Source organism: Peromyscus californicus, unplaced genomic scaffold (genome assembly GCF_007827085.1).
Source record: "Peromyscus californicus insignis strain IS unplaced genomic scaffold, ASM782708v3 Scaffold_6__1_contigs__length_162567912, whole genome shotgun sequence".
In the NCBI taxonomy this organism is placed as follows: domain Eukaryota; kingdom Metazoa; phylum Chordata; class Mammalia; order Rodentia; family Cricetidae; genus Peromyscus; species Peromyscus californicus.
This window is the reverse complement of record NW_026294584.1, coordinates 48,350,234-48,364,381: the sequence shown is the minus strand read 5'-3', so window position 1 is coordinate 48,364,381 and position 14,148 is coordinate 48,350,234. Positions and strand designations below refer to the sequence as shown.

Here is a 14,148-nt window from a genome sequence, read left to right as displayed (position 1 = left end):
GCCATCTTGTGGCTGGCCCAATACTGTGTTCTTGGCAACAACGGGCTGGGGGGAGAGGTCAGTTTGCTACTGGGAGGCTCTAGGTTCATCCTAGGATCACAGAAGACAAATGAGGGCCAGTGCAGCGGCAGGCAGGAGCTGACATCTTGACATTGTGGATCCAGCTATATGCTCACTCATCTCCCTAGGACTTGTGACTAACAGGACATTTTTTAGCTAAAGGCTGTTGTGGAGCTGGTGGGCAGCCAATTACTTTCAAAATGTAACAATGGCCAAGTCTTTTAATGACAATGCTTAAGAGCTGGAGAAATTTCATTGTAAGATTTTAAAAACAAAAGCCATCAACTATAACACCATGAACTGACATTAACGCTCTGTGTCCATGTGAGTCAGGCCTCAGACCCTTCAGCAGCCTCAGTTACCAGGCTAAAGTTGCTGCTGGAAGGGAAAATGTACCTCTAATGGCGGACATGGGAGAGCAGTGATGATGTAATCTTTTCCTCAGTGGTAACCACATTAATGAGAATATAGGTGGATGATTAATTTGAGAATTGTCACAATCCTTTCAAAGAAACCACGACGGACTGTGCTGCCATTTGAAATGCAGGAAAGAAAGGCAAAAGCCAACTTTAGGAGACGGCTTGTTGTTTTTGAGGCATTTCTGTTTCCACAGCATGAGCATGGCTGTAGTTCATTATCTACTCTGCTACAGAGCACCTGAGCATCACAGAGGCATACGCCACAGCTGAAACAAACTGCTCTAATTGTGCATTCAGAATTTCTCCGGGAAAACCATAGGCATCAGGAAGACATTTTTATGTTAAGAATCTTAATCATTTCAAAAGACTGATCATGCATTTGTTATTTTTTAAAAAGTATTTTATTGTTCACAAATGAGGGTGAAATAAGGCAGAGGTTTACAGAAAAGATGTCCATATATCAAGAAAGAAATAGCAAAATATCTTTTGGTCATAATTTAGAAATAAAGTCATCTATAAAAAGGAGATGTTCCTCAGTCCATCTCTTCCACAGAAGAGCATTAGCATGGCTCTCAACTCCTTGATATCCTCAACAGGCCACGTATCCGTCTGACAAGCGCCTGTATGAAACTGTAGCGGGATCGAACTTTTGAATATAACCCTTCAATGTCTAGAAGTTTCTTTTGTAGTGATTCTCCAAAGGCATTGGTGGCATCAGACTGAAGCTGGAGGTGACACAGAAAACCTTTTATTATTACATTGCTTTCTCAGGATTTCAATCTGTGTCTTTCCACTTAAAACGCTGCTACGCTATTCTAATCTGCTCTTTCTTATATATAGACTAAGGTGGAGTATACTTCAGAGGCAGACTATCTGCCTAGCATGTGCAAGGAAGGCCTTGGGTTTGAAACACAGCTCCACCATCACCCCATGCCCACTTCACCCACACAAACATTCACAAAAGGCACTTTTCTAACATAAAACACTATCAGGTATTTGTAATGGGGTACCAAATTAATTAAAAATTACATTTCTATCTCAGAATGCTTTTGTGGTTTTAATTCCTGTACAAACGTGTATAAATTAAAAGGTGTATCTTAAATAGAAACAATTGTTGATGCTGATAAACTGATAGGCATAAAAAAAAAAAAAAAGCTCCTAAAGGCCATATCAAAAGCTGTTAAGGGCCTGGGAGACGGCTCAGTGGTTAATCGCACTCACTGGCAGCTTTTCCAGAGGACCTGAGTTCAATTTCCAGCACCCACATGGCAGCACACAACCATCTCTAACTTCAGCTCCAGGGAACCCGATGCCCTTTTCTGACCTCTGTGGGTACCAGGTACATGCAAGCAAAGCACCCGCAAGTAAAATAAAAATAAATATTTTTTTTTTAAAGTTGTTGAGTAAGTGTCAGGCTAGTGATAGAGAAGCTGTTATGAGCACTTGCTACTCTTAAAGAGAACCAGGGTTCAGTTTCCAGCACCCATATCAGGCAGCTCACAGTCACTTCTAACTCTAGTTCCAGGAGATCTGAAGCCCTCTTCTGGCACACACACGGTGCACATACATATACAGAGATACTTTTATATACACATAAATAATTCTTTAAAAAAAAAGAGTGTCTTTAGTAAATAAACAGAAACTATTACTTTCTACTTTTATCAACAAACCAGGTTTCCCCTTTAAAGAGTAAAGAATATGAGGACAGAACCTTACCTGGTCTATATCATGTTGGCTCACTAGAGCCAGCCCACTTCTGAAGTCCAGATTGGGTTCTGAGGAAAAGGAATCTGGAAATAAGAGACACAGTGAAGCAGCCCTACCAAGGGTGTGTCTACTGCACAGCACAGACACCTGCCCGCAGCAGCACATGAACTCGGCTTTGAGCACTGGAAGTGCATCCCAGTCCACGATGGGTCTCACCCTTCCCTTAGGAGTCTAATGCGTGTTCCTCCATCCCAGAGCCCACCCCGAACAAGAACAATGGCCTGCATCTATTCTTCTGGAAAATTAGCTGTGATGGGACTCTGCAGCTGGGGCACACCTAACTGTAGGAAAATGAAGGACAACCAGTGAACAGGCCCCAGGATCATTTCCCACGGGCAGAGAGTGAAATACAGAAAACAGCTGTGTTTACTATTGAGCTCTCCAGCACTCAATTCACTGAGAAATCTGAAACACATAAAATGTAAGGTTGCTTCGAGTAGCTGTGGTGGGCATCCACAGTCCAGCTACTCAGGAGGCTGGATCAATTGAGTCCAGGATTTTAGGGCCTGTCTGGGAAATAAAACAAGAACTTGTTGCAAAAAACACACAAAACTAGACAGGGGCAGCTGGGTTTTCAGGACAGTAAAATGTCTGCATTCCTGGCTCACCTGTTTTGAGAACAGCTTACCTTGTAGTCTTCTGCTTTTAAATAAAGTCCTAGAAGCAAACATCGAGTCTTGGGAGTCCGTCGGAGTGCAATGTAACAAGTAGTACTCCAGATGGCGCCAAAGAATAAACAGGCAGGTCTCTATGATAACTGGAGTCCAGATTAAAGAAGAATCTCATCGCGTGTTTTTTACAGGCCAGTTTCCGAGGGGCAGAAAAGAAGAGCCTGTGCTTGATTACGCAGCATGAACTTTCTCTAACTGACAGGGATGAAATTCACCGAACATGCTTCAGAAAAAGCTGCAATGTGACCTATGGCAGGTGAGGTCCACAGGGTATCGTGCCACCAGCCTCTTGCCCGCACAGAAGTCATCTGCAGATTTTATAGTACTCCTAGCTACCTTAGAAGGTGAGAATAAAAATATCAATATGGAAATACATCAGGTTTTTACTCAGCAAAACAAGATAGGCCACAAAACAATAATTATGTCACTTTCATTATGGTTTTGGTAGCTGAATGATGCAAGAATTAAGTAAGGACTGCCACAGTTTAGGGTCTGCACTCTGGGCTGTGGCTGCACAAGGATACAGGAACAGAGGGACAGCAGCTTAGCACGATTATTGATCAGCTTGACCAGACGCCGTCTCGCTAAAACACACTTCTGCGCAGTAGAGATTTTATCAACACCAGCAGGCATCACAGACTGGCACAACTAAGAAAAAGAGAGTATAAATTGTAACAACTTAAACAAAGTAATATACCATGAACAGGTCATTATAATAAGAACTGTGAAAACACGCCAATGTATTTATTTATCCAGCTTTGTGGACAAGAGTTTATTACCCAAAAAATGAGTTAAAGAAGCAGTCAAGCCCGCCAGCCCTCAGTATCCTATCAGATTAAAATAAACAGCCTCTTTAAGCAGTAGGTGAAAAGCTGGCATGAATTTGTCAGGTAGCTTCCGGAGAAAGTGGCATAGCGGATGTGTGCCAGACCTAAAGTCATCAGAACTGATACGCCATCCCGTCTGTTTGGAAATTTCAATACCACAAGAAGATGCTGAAGACAGACAACTGCCCAAGTTCTACTGCAAAAACATTTGCAACAGGAAGCCCAGTTCCTCTGCAGCTCTTTACTGGGGCAGCCACCCTCTCATTTTCTTCAGGAGGAGATACTTGGCTGCTCCTCAAGTCAAGAGGTCCATGCTAATGAGGTGCATGCAAAGGAAAATCAGTGCAGATCCTTTAGTAGCACTGAGTACATCATCTTTACTCCCAAGCCCAAGCCTTGTACCTGGGCCCATGTTGGTGCAGCAATGACTTTTCAAGCCCCATAGCTCAGTACAAGGTTCATACCTCTTTTATCTCATCTGGGGGAAGTTGCTCTACATTCTGTAGCTTGTTGACACTGCGTCGGTGACTGTCATAATAGCTAAAGAAATCACTGGCGCTCTGTTTCAGCAGGTAGACAATAATGCCCAAGCCAGGCAGGCGCCAATACGGAACCATGGGAACCTGGGTATCTAATAGGTGATAGAAAACAGCGTTCTGCTTAGACACATTTCCTATGGATTTCGTTTGTTTGTTGTAAAAAGAGAGAACATGAATGCAGTCCTCTACTACTACAAATTACACAGTGGAGTTTCCTGTTTGGGGAACTCACAGGGTCAGCACATCTAGAGTTCAATGGATGAGCCTCACCCTGGGAAAACAACCTTCTATGAATTTTAAGACAGCTGTAAACATAAGAGATAAAACTACAAGTCATGTAGGCTAAGATTAATGGCAACCCAAGACTACTTACACCACTGCTGGGGCTGGAGAGATGGCTCAGGGGTCAAGAGCACTGACTACTCTTCCAGGGAAAACCAGTTTGATTCCTGGCACCCACATGGTGGCTAACAATTGCCTTCTGTGACTCCAGTGCCAGAAGATCTGACGCCCTCTCCTAGTCTCCAATGGCACTGCACACAAATGGTGCAGAGACGCATGCAGGCAAAAGACCCATGCACGAGAAATAAAAAGCAATCTCAAAATAAATAAATAAACACCCGCTAGTTCAAAACACAGTGGTTAAGTGCTACTGTAGTCAGGTACATAAATACCACTGGAGTCCTTGAGAGAGTAAAGAAATAAGGCTAGCAGGCACCCTTTATTAGGTGAAGACCTAGGCTTTTTGAAAACTGCACACCCACCCATATATACAAACCATATCTACTTTTTCAAAGACTTATGTGTATGAGTGTTTTGCCTTCATGTATATATGTGCACCGTGTCATGCACACATATGGTGTGAGCTACCATGTTGGTGCTATGACTTGAACCTGGGTCCTCTTCAAGAAGAGTAAGTGTTCTTATCTGATGAGCCACCGCTCCAATCCCACAAACCATAGATATAGATAGAGATAGAGAGGTAGGTAGGTAGGTAGGTAGGTAGATAGTACACACACACACACACACACACACACACACACACACACACACACACACACTTTCAGGAGTTCTTGACCCAAAGTGAGCAATGCTCACCTCATCCAATGGTTGTGGTTACATGTATTTACCTCTAATCTACACTGTTCTGGTTGCTGAACTGACAGCTTTAAGTCATTCTTCCTAAGAAATACTTGAAGAATGAACTGGATTTATTTTTAACCTGTCTCACTACAACAACTCCCTCTGGGAGCAAAACCCAGCAACTTACCTTTTACTTTGCTGCTTTTTAGTGAGGTTGCAAAGGAACAATGAGTTTAGGAACACCCTGAGCTACAAATTTAGTTTAAGAATAGCCTGGGGTACACAGGAAAACACTGTCTCAAAGAACAGAAAGAAGAAAGTCACTGGTGGGTGACTTTAAAAGGGGTCTCTGGACAGGATTCCTAATCATTCTAGACCCAAACTAGTTAAGCTACCTGGACTTCCTTGCAGAAGACTTGAAAGGCTCCCTGGAAATCACCAAGTTCCACTATTACTAAACCAGGGCCCAACAGCTCTGTCTTTTATGTGTCCCACAGGATTGCTACCTGGCCATTGCTACTAACTTCTGAAGACACCAGAGGCTAAGTCAGCCTGCCCAGCACCTAAAAGTTTACTGTCATGTGACAGAAATGTGGAGCTGTAACACATGACCCACTTAGGCACTGAATTCAGCATGAACTGATTCAGCATACACAGTTAACTTGCTGAGTGTTCATACATTTCACCCAGCTGGCTCTTTCCAATCTGAGGTGCTTTCTTTGGGATCTCTGGTATTACTTAAGACTATACTCCCCTACATGGCTCTTCTAGTTTTAGCCTCAAAAATCCAAAGACTTTCCCTAACCTCTGTGCTTCCAGCTTCACACATAGATCTGACAATAGTACCCCCACACTTTCTTTAAAAAGTCATTTTAAACGAGGCGGTGTGGGTGGTGGTGCTCGTCTTTAATCCTAGCACTCAGGAGGCAGAGGCAGGCAGATCTCTGAGTTCGAGGCCAGCCTGGCCTACACAGTGAGTTCCAGGACAGTCAGGGATACACAGAGAAATCTTGTCTCAAAAAAAAAAACAGAAAAAAGAAAAAAAAAAAAAAAGTCATTTTAAAATTTTCCCATTAGTAATTCATCGAGAATAAACTGCGTCTCACTGGAGCCAAGCTGCAGAGCTCTTCCCTTCTTCAGATACAGTCAACGAACCCACCCCCGGCTCACCTTGCCGTGGTCCATCTCTGTTAATGGTCTCTGAAAGGCTAGGGGTGAAGAGACACACAGCATTCTGGAAGGTAGGGGAGCTCTGCAGCATCAGTGACTGGCAATACTCCATTACATTAGCACAAATCTACAATGGAAGAAAAGAAGTAACTAAAATATTAGTCTAAAAATTCCCCAAAGTCACAGAAATTTAGACTGCAGAAAACGAGGTCATCATCAATTTGTAAAATTACATACAACTTATGTTATTTATTTATCTATTTATTTATTTATTTTTCTGGAGCTGAGGACCGAACCCAGGACCTTGTGCTTGCTAGGCAAGCGCTCTACCACTAAGCTAAGTCCCCAACCCGACAACTGTTATTTTTATCAAAATGTTTAAAACCATAAAAACTCCAGGTCCACAAACTTCACCCCTTCTTACCTGCTGCATGGCCAGCTCAATTTCATCCTTCTTGCTCACCCGATCTCCCTCCACATTATTATCTTGAAATTTAAACTGCCGCAGTCTGTCAGAGCCACCGAAGCGACTTAGCAGTCCTAAGCACTGGCGCTAAGGAAAAAGACCCAGTGTTTGCGTCAGGCTGAAGGAGTTTAACACTAGTTACCCCATTTTTCTTTAGGTAGAAGGGGAAAATTCAGTGGGGAGTGGAATTATTCTTGAAATCACCTGATATCTTTTCCTACTAAGGTAAGCTTGCTAAAATTCACCTTTTCACAAAGGGAATTTGTTTCCCTTTCAGAGGATCCCCAATATAACCTAAATGTTTCTGAAGAAACTTTATGTCCTATATAGAAACATTCAATACTTTCTTATGAGACAGTCATAAAAAGCAGCACAAGTTAATAAACAAATGAAAACTACATTTTTACAGGCAATTACAAGATGGTCAGTGACAAATCCCATAGTCTTACCAGGACTCGAACTTAAAGGCTGTAACTCCAGGGTCTGGGGACTTCCTGGAGGGGTTAGGAATTTACAGGCAGGCCTGTGGGGTGACTCCTCAGCAGGTGAAGGCCAGGCCTGATCTGACAATCGGGTTTGGCCCCTGGGGCCTATATATAGGAGGACAAACGCCCGAAAGTTATCCTCCGACCTCCATGTGTACAAAATGGCACATGTGTACGCGCATACATACATAAAAACCAAAGTAATAATTTAAAAACTTTAATGCAAATATTGCCAGCTGGAAATCTTCAGTACTTTTCCCTGTGTTTGCTGCTTTTACAGATAAAATAAACATGTTCCAACATTCCCAGAGGCCACCTAAAAGGTGTTTTTCTCCCTTCTGAGGAAAAAAAGAAGGTGAAAATTTGGGGGAGAGAGTTGGTGGTGCATGTACTTGAACCTAACCATATATATAATTAAATCCAACTTTGAAAACAGATACATGAGTCAGCTACTCATCGCCATCTGTGCAGGACTAGGGCTCCAAATTCAGTGCCTCAGGGCACATGCCAGGAGAGCACTCATCTACTGAGCCCGGACACTTGTCTTTTGAAAACTTGGAAAAATGGACTATGAAAAGGTAACTGGTTAAGAAAATTATTATATAAAAACAACAGACTGTAAATTCTTCTATGTGATTATTTTATAGCTAGTAAGAGGGGACAATGTTTAAGTCAAAGATGAGCAGGCTCTTAGGAAGCCTTTAATAAAATATCTAATTGATAAACTAATACGTTTAAATATGCTAAAAGGATATATGCATGAAAAAGAACAGGGATAAACTAGTAACACCACACAAACCCAACTTCTAAAAAGGTAAAGCACTTAGTAGGTGAAGGCAGGAAGATGACCAGTTCAAGGCCAGACCGGCCCCCTGAGACCTACCTCAGAAAGTCAGGAGAGCGCTAGGGGTAGGGACAGTTGTCAACTGTAGGAAATCAAAATGCTGCAAAAAAGTGGCAGCCGCAGGTGCTGGGACACATTTTGTAGTTCCAGCACACTGGAAGCAGAGCAAAGAGGAGGACTGCTGCTAGTTCAAGGCCAGCCTAGTCTACAGAGAGTTCTGGGCCGGCCAGGGCTATAGAGCAACACTCCTCTCAGAAAACCAAGGAACAAGTAAACAGAATAGTAAAATTAACAGTTGCTCATGGCTTACTCATCAACAAGATTTACATAGTCATAATAACGAGACATTAAACATGAATATAAAAACCCTTGCCACAGTTGTGCTAAAGCTTTAGGAGTTGTGCTAGGAAACGCTGGAAGAAGAGCGGAAATAAGGATACTCCATCTTCACCAACAGCACAAAGTCAGAAGGTGATTGGGAAAATCAAGTAGTCAAAACAATGCACATCATTCAGAATCTTCAAAGAACCCATGAAACAGCTGAAAGGGGCCACTCTAGTCCAGGGGAAGCACCTTAAAACTGCTATTTCAAGAAAGAAGTCAGTTACCTGAAATCTTCCAATGTGTCCCTGGAGCTCCATTAAGGATCCTTCATTTACGTCAACATCAAGTTCACTTAACATACCTACAAAATGTGGAATATGTGTAAATGTAGTTTAGTGCTAAAGTGAAAACACTATAAAGTAGAGTGCTTCTGGCATTTTCTATCCTTTACATGCACGAGCAGACTCCTGCCATGAAAAGTTTTGGGGGACAGAATTTTCCAGACTGTAAGCATCTTTCACACAGTAGCAACACCAGCACGAGAGCAGTCATACAACCTAAAACCTGGGCAGGTACTTTCAAAACAATTTCTAAAAGTTTAAGAAAAACCTTTACTTAAAACTTTCAGGAGGAGAGGAGGGAGGGGAAACAGTGGCTGGTATGTAAAATCAATGAAAAACAAACTTAAAACTTTCTAAAATCAGAAATCAAGTCCTTCCTAATATGTAATAAGAGCTTAGACTTACAAGATAAATGAACTTTAACCTCCCCTGAGGAGGAGGAGGAGGAGGAGGAGGAGGAGGAGGAGGAGTTGTTAACTTAGCCATAAACACACAGGAACAGATGGCAGAGAGAAAGGAGGATCAGCTATGGGACAAGCACTGTGACTCAGCTCAGGACCTATCTACTCCCTCGGAAGCAGCACAGAGGAAAGAGGAGATACTCACAGAATCCTTGCAGGCCCTAATCCACGAGAAACATACTGAGGAGTTAAGGCTTGGGAGAATCAGGTGAAGCCCTTACGATACCTGCGCTGTACTGCAGGACATGGTAGAGGCAAGAAGGGGAGACTGCCCCAACATTCCACCGGCTGAGAAGACCCCGAGTCTCCTCAGAAGCCGTGAGGCTCCAAGTACTCTGACAGGATCTGCACCCAGCCCTAATCAACTCTCCCACTCAGAGGGCTCAGATAGAGACATCCACAAAGAGGCCAAGTGCTGGGGACAGTAGACCAGGGGCTACTCCATAGAAATAGAGGAAGTGTAGTTAAGTCCATAGGCTCAGAGGCTACACTGCCTGGGACTCTGTAACAGATCTGTGCTTCAGATCCCTCCCTGTAATAGGAACACTAACAGTTGGACCTCTTGAGATTCTTGCATACTCAGATCAATTAGCATGCCAGGGGAAAGCAGAGCCTGAACATAACTACTGAGCATGCGTTACCACTGGGATTGAATGTGCTGAGGGGAAGAAAGGCTTATCAGGCCAGGCGTTGGTGGCACATGCCTTTAATCCCAGCACTCAGGAGGCAGAGCCAGGCAGATCTCTGTGAGTTCAAGGCCAGACTGGGCTACAGAGTGAGATCCGGGACAGACGCCAAAGCTACACAGGAAGGCCTATCAGCTGTGCTATCATTTAAGATCAGTGGCAGCATCAAGACAACCTTAACACATGAGGGAACCCAGTGAATACTCTCTCCTTCAGAGAAGACGCCTGCAGTGCAAATTTAGAATGCCAAGAGGTAAACCCAAACAGAACTGGTACGGGTCACAGAGGAGGACCTGAGACTGAGTGGGACCATTACAAAACAACCTGCAGGTAGATTGGGAAGGGTAAAAGACTCACTGCTTCAGGTTTCACATCTGGGTGCTGCTGACTTTAGAATTTACACAGTACAGAATTATACTCAAGACCAAAGTGACAACAAATTCATTAGTTCTTAACTTTTTCTTACTCATGGTAACTTTTTAGTAACAAATATTTCTCTGTACACCTGGAGTATTTCTAGAGTTCAGTAATTCCTCTTATTTTTCTTCATTAAGTTTTTAACCTATTAAATGCACAGAAACTTCATCTAAAGCAGCAAGTCTAAAGGTGATGTGGTTCTCACATATCACCTCTGCCTGCTGCTATCCCAACACATGCAGTGCAATGTTTGAAAAGCTATTTACCAAATACAAGTAATGAGATCCTGATGCTTTTAATTATCTCCTTGAACTTTTTGATTTTTTATGAGTATATGGTTTATATAATACAAATGTATTACTTAATAAAGGCAGTTGAATGTCACCGGTACTAATTTCAAGTCAGTAATAAAAACCTCTCTCGGTTAAGCCTGTGTCAGGCTGTAGAGAATTAATCGGGTTCAACACCATCAACTCACCAGGAAGTGCTGCTTTACTTATGATTCCTGTCAGCAGAGCTAACTCCTGCAAAGAGCCAGCACTAACGTCCTGACAGCGCAGGATTGCTTGGATGGTATCAGAATGAGCGATGAGGAACTGCAGCACCTGAGCAGCCGAGATGGAGGAAGAGAAAACTGCATCACACGGATAATTCATCGTTTCAGCAAATAACCGCATGCAATGAAGACCAAGAGAAGCAGCTGCTTTCTCAACTGCAACAGTCTATTTCCTCACAAAGCAAAATAACCTCACCACAAAGCTAAACTACTTCAGAGTTTGCATATGGACACAGCAGAGCTCACTGTAGGAGGCCATGACTCAGAAACACTGCCTGGAAACACCTATTTTACTTCTTTTACTATTTATTTAAAAGGAATCAAGAGAACTTCATATGAGTGGATATAAAAATGGTCACTAAATTACACTCTATGTAAGCCTGACTTGGGCAGCATGCTTCAATCACATAAAAGCTTTTGTTACTTTTTGATACAATAAGAACAAAAGAGACAGAAACTCTTTGGTCCAAACCTCTTTCTGCCTTTGGTATTCTTGGGAGCACTCCTGGGGCACTAAATTCAATTCCCAGCCCTAGGGAGAGAGTGTGTAGGGGTAGGAGTGGGGCAGGGAGGACCACTCAATCTAGTAAAGAAGCAAACAAGGAAACCCCGAGTCAAAGAATTAGCTCAAAGCCATTCTGAGGATGGAAGGATGTCCTCTGGGCTGCTGCAGTGAAAATAAGGCGTCGCTTTAGAAGCCACAGCTTCTCCTGGTGAAGCAACTCTGACTGCATTGTATGAAAACAGACAAAACATTCAGAAACCAAAACATCTCATTACCCCATGTTGCTAAAAAAAAATCCTATGCTTATGATACTTTATTCCATACTTTTTATTTCTGTTAGAAACAGGGTGTCATAGAGTCCAAGGCCTTGGACTAGTCACACGGCCACAGAAGACCTTGAACTCTTGATCCTCCTGCCTCTCCTTGGATGACAGGAATGTACAGCCATGTACATGCCCAACTTTATAGGTTTGTTTTTTGTTTTTTGGTTTTTTTTGAGACAAGAGTTTCACTCCATAGGCCAGGCTAACTAATGACCCTGTGGCCTCAGTCACCCTAGTACTGGAATTACAAGTATGCACTACTATACGAGGCTATAGGTTTCTCTTTTGCATTTTCTAAAGGCCTTGTGGTCTGAATGAGAATGGCCCCCATAAGTTTGTATGTTTGATTATTTGGTCCCCCATTGGTGGAACTGTTTAGGAAGGATTAAGAGGTGTGGCCTTGTTGGAAGAGGTGTGTCACTGGGGGTGGGCTTTGAGGCGTGAAAAGACTCACCCTATTCCCAGTGTGCTTTCTCTCTGCCTCCTACAAGACATGAGTTCTGAGAAGTTCCTGTGGCCATGGCTTTGCTCTGCCATCGAAGACTCTAACCCCCTGAAACTGTAAGCTCAATTAAATGCTCTCTTTTAAGTTCCCTTGGCCTTGGTCATGGTGTTTGTCATAGCAATAGAAAAGTAACAAAGACACGCCTACTATCCCTCTCTAAATGTTTGGCTGAAATACATCTTAAATGCCAGTTTATTCCTATCAGAGTAACTGCTTGCTTTTCTACAGGAACACACTCAATCTCACTTTCCATCTCAGGATTCTATTAAGTAGCTGCAATGTTCCATTCGCACAGGAGGACAGAAATTGGCCAGAGCAATTCGTAGTGAAGTACAAGGGGCTATGCTCTACACTCTGCTTTGCCACTAACAGCAGGTGGACATGACCTCACTCACGCTTTCTATCTAGCCTCGGCATTTCTAAAGGTGGGTTCTGCATTAGCGACCTCTGCACCAAGCGTCCACCTTACCTGTCCTGCTGCCTGCAGATGCTGGGCCATACTCGACGTGAGGATGACCTGGCACAGCCGGAGGGCTGGAAGGAGAATCTGCCGGTACCGGTCCACGGGCGTTGGGATGAACACTGGGGGGTCTCTCATGCCAAACATGCTTGATTCATTTCAAACAACCAAGGAGAGAGCAACACTGCATGTAAGACAGGGTCTTAACAATTCATTATCATTTACATGCTACACTATAAACATGGATATTTTAAAACTTTTAGACAAAATAAAATGGGTACTTATTGAGAAGAATAGAAGGAGAATGTTAAAGAGGCTTTATAGAGACAAGTTGATTCTATGGCAGGATCTCAGAAGTATTTAATTCAACTCTCCTTACATTCAGAGAAAATAGTTAACTTTCATGTCTACGATTTGTAGCATGGTATCATAATAACCCCTTCCCTTATGAGATAACACAATTCTGTGTTAAGCCTAAAAAGCTTAGATATCAATTTGGCAATGGACTTTGAGTTTGAACAGTAACTAACCTTAAGTTAATTTTTCATTGCTAGGAAGATATCTATGCTGACTGCCTAGCAATGCTGCCATCCTGTAGACTGAAGGGAAAAAGCCAGGCCCATGGGAAAGCTCAGCTAGTACAAGTGCTTGCTTGCCTTGCAAACCTGACAACCCAATCTCAATCCCTGGATCCCACAACAAAAGGAGAGAAGCAACTCTCCCAAAGAACAACTCCCAAAGTTGTTCTCAGACCTCCACACACTGTAGTGCCTGCAAGCCACACACCCCAAATAAATAAAATTCAATTTAGAAAATCAAACTGAATGCTCCATATCCAAATCCAAATTGAACAGACATCTGCTGAAAAACCTGGAACTTGGCCAGGCAGTGGTAGCACATGCCTTTGATCCCAACATTCAGGAGGCAAAGGCAGGTGGATCTCTGTGAGTACAAGGCCAGATTGGTCTACAAAGGGAATTCCAAGAAGCTAGAGCTGTTACACAGAGAAACCATGTCTTGAAAAACCAAAACCAAACCAAACCAAACCAAACAAAAAAACCCTGAAACTTGAAAATAATTTCATTTGAACCTATCAAAGTCATAAGCAGGAGATAAAACACTAAAACCAGAAAAAGAAAAAAATAACTCTGAAATTCTGTTCAAATTATTAGGATAAGAAATATGTAACAAATTAGTTCTTTTCTCCCTTGATTTTGTTTGCTGTACAATCCAGGCTAG

At 42.7% G+C, this 14,148-nt stretch overlaps 1 protein-coding gene across 5 annotated transcripts in view; it reads right to left on the bottom strand.

The window, feature by feature from the left end:
* Window positions 1–991: 991 nt before the first annotated feature.
* The window catches only part of Nup205 (nucleoporin 205), a 67,858-nt gene continuing 54,701 nt past the window's right edge, over window positions 992–14,148 (bottom strand). For 4 of the 5 annotated variants that reach the window (XM_052721147.1, XM_052721148.1, XM_052721151.1 and 1 more), the window contains exons 34-43: window positions 12,919–13,057; window positions 11,039–11,165; window positions 8,940–9,016; window positions 6,961–7,089; window positions 6,537–6,663; window positions 4,209–4,375; window positions 3,442–3,565; window positions 2,875–3,003; window positions 2,196–2,269; window positions 992–1,204 (exon numbers count right to left, since the gene is read on the bottom strand). In XM_052721147.1, the coding sequence (XP_052577107.1) occupies window positions 1,052–1,204; window positions 2,196–2,269; window positions 2,875–3,003; window positions 3,442–3,565; window positions 4,209–4,375; window positions 6,537–6,663; window positions 6,961–7,089; window positions 8,940–9,016; window positions 11,039–11,165; window positions 12,919–13,057 (1,246 nt within the window). In that variant the 3' untranslated portion in view covers window positions 992–1,051. The remainder of the gene's footprint in view (window positions 1,205–2,195; window positions 2,270–2,874; window positions 3,004–3,441; window positions 3,566–4,208; window positions 4,376–6,536; window positions 6,664–6,960; window positions 7,090–8,939; window positions 9,017–11,038; window positions 11,166–12,918; window positions 13,058–14,148) is intronic. The other variant, XM_052721149.1, reaches the window with a different exon arrangement.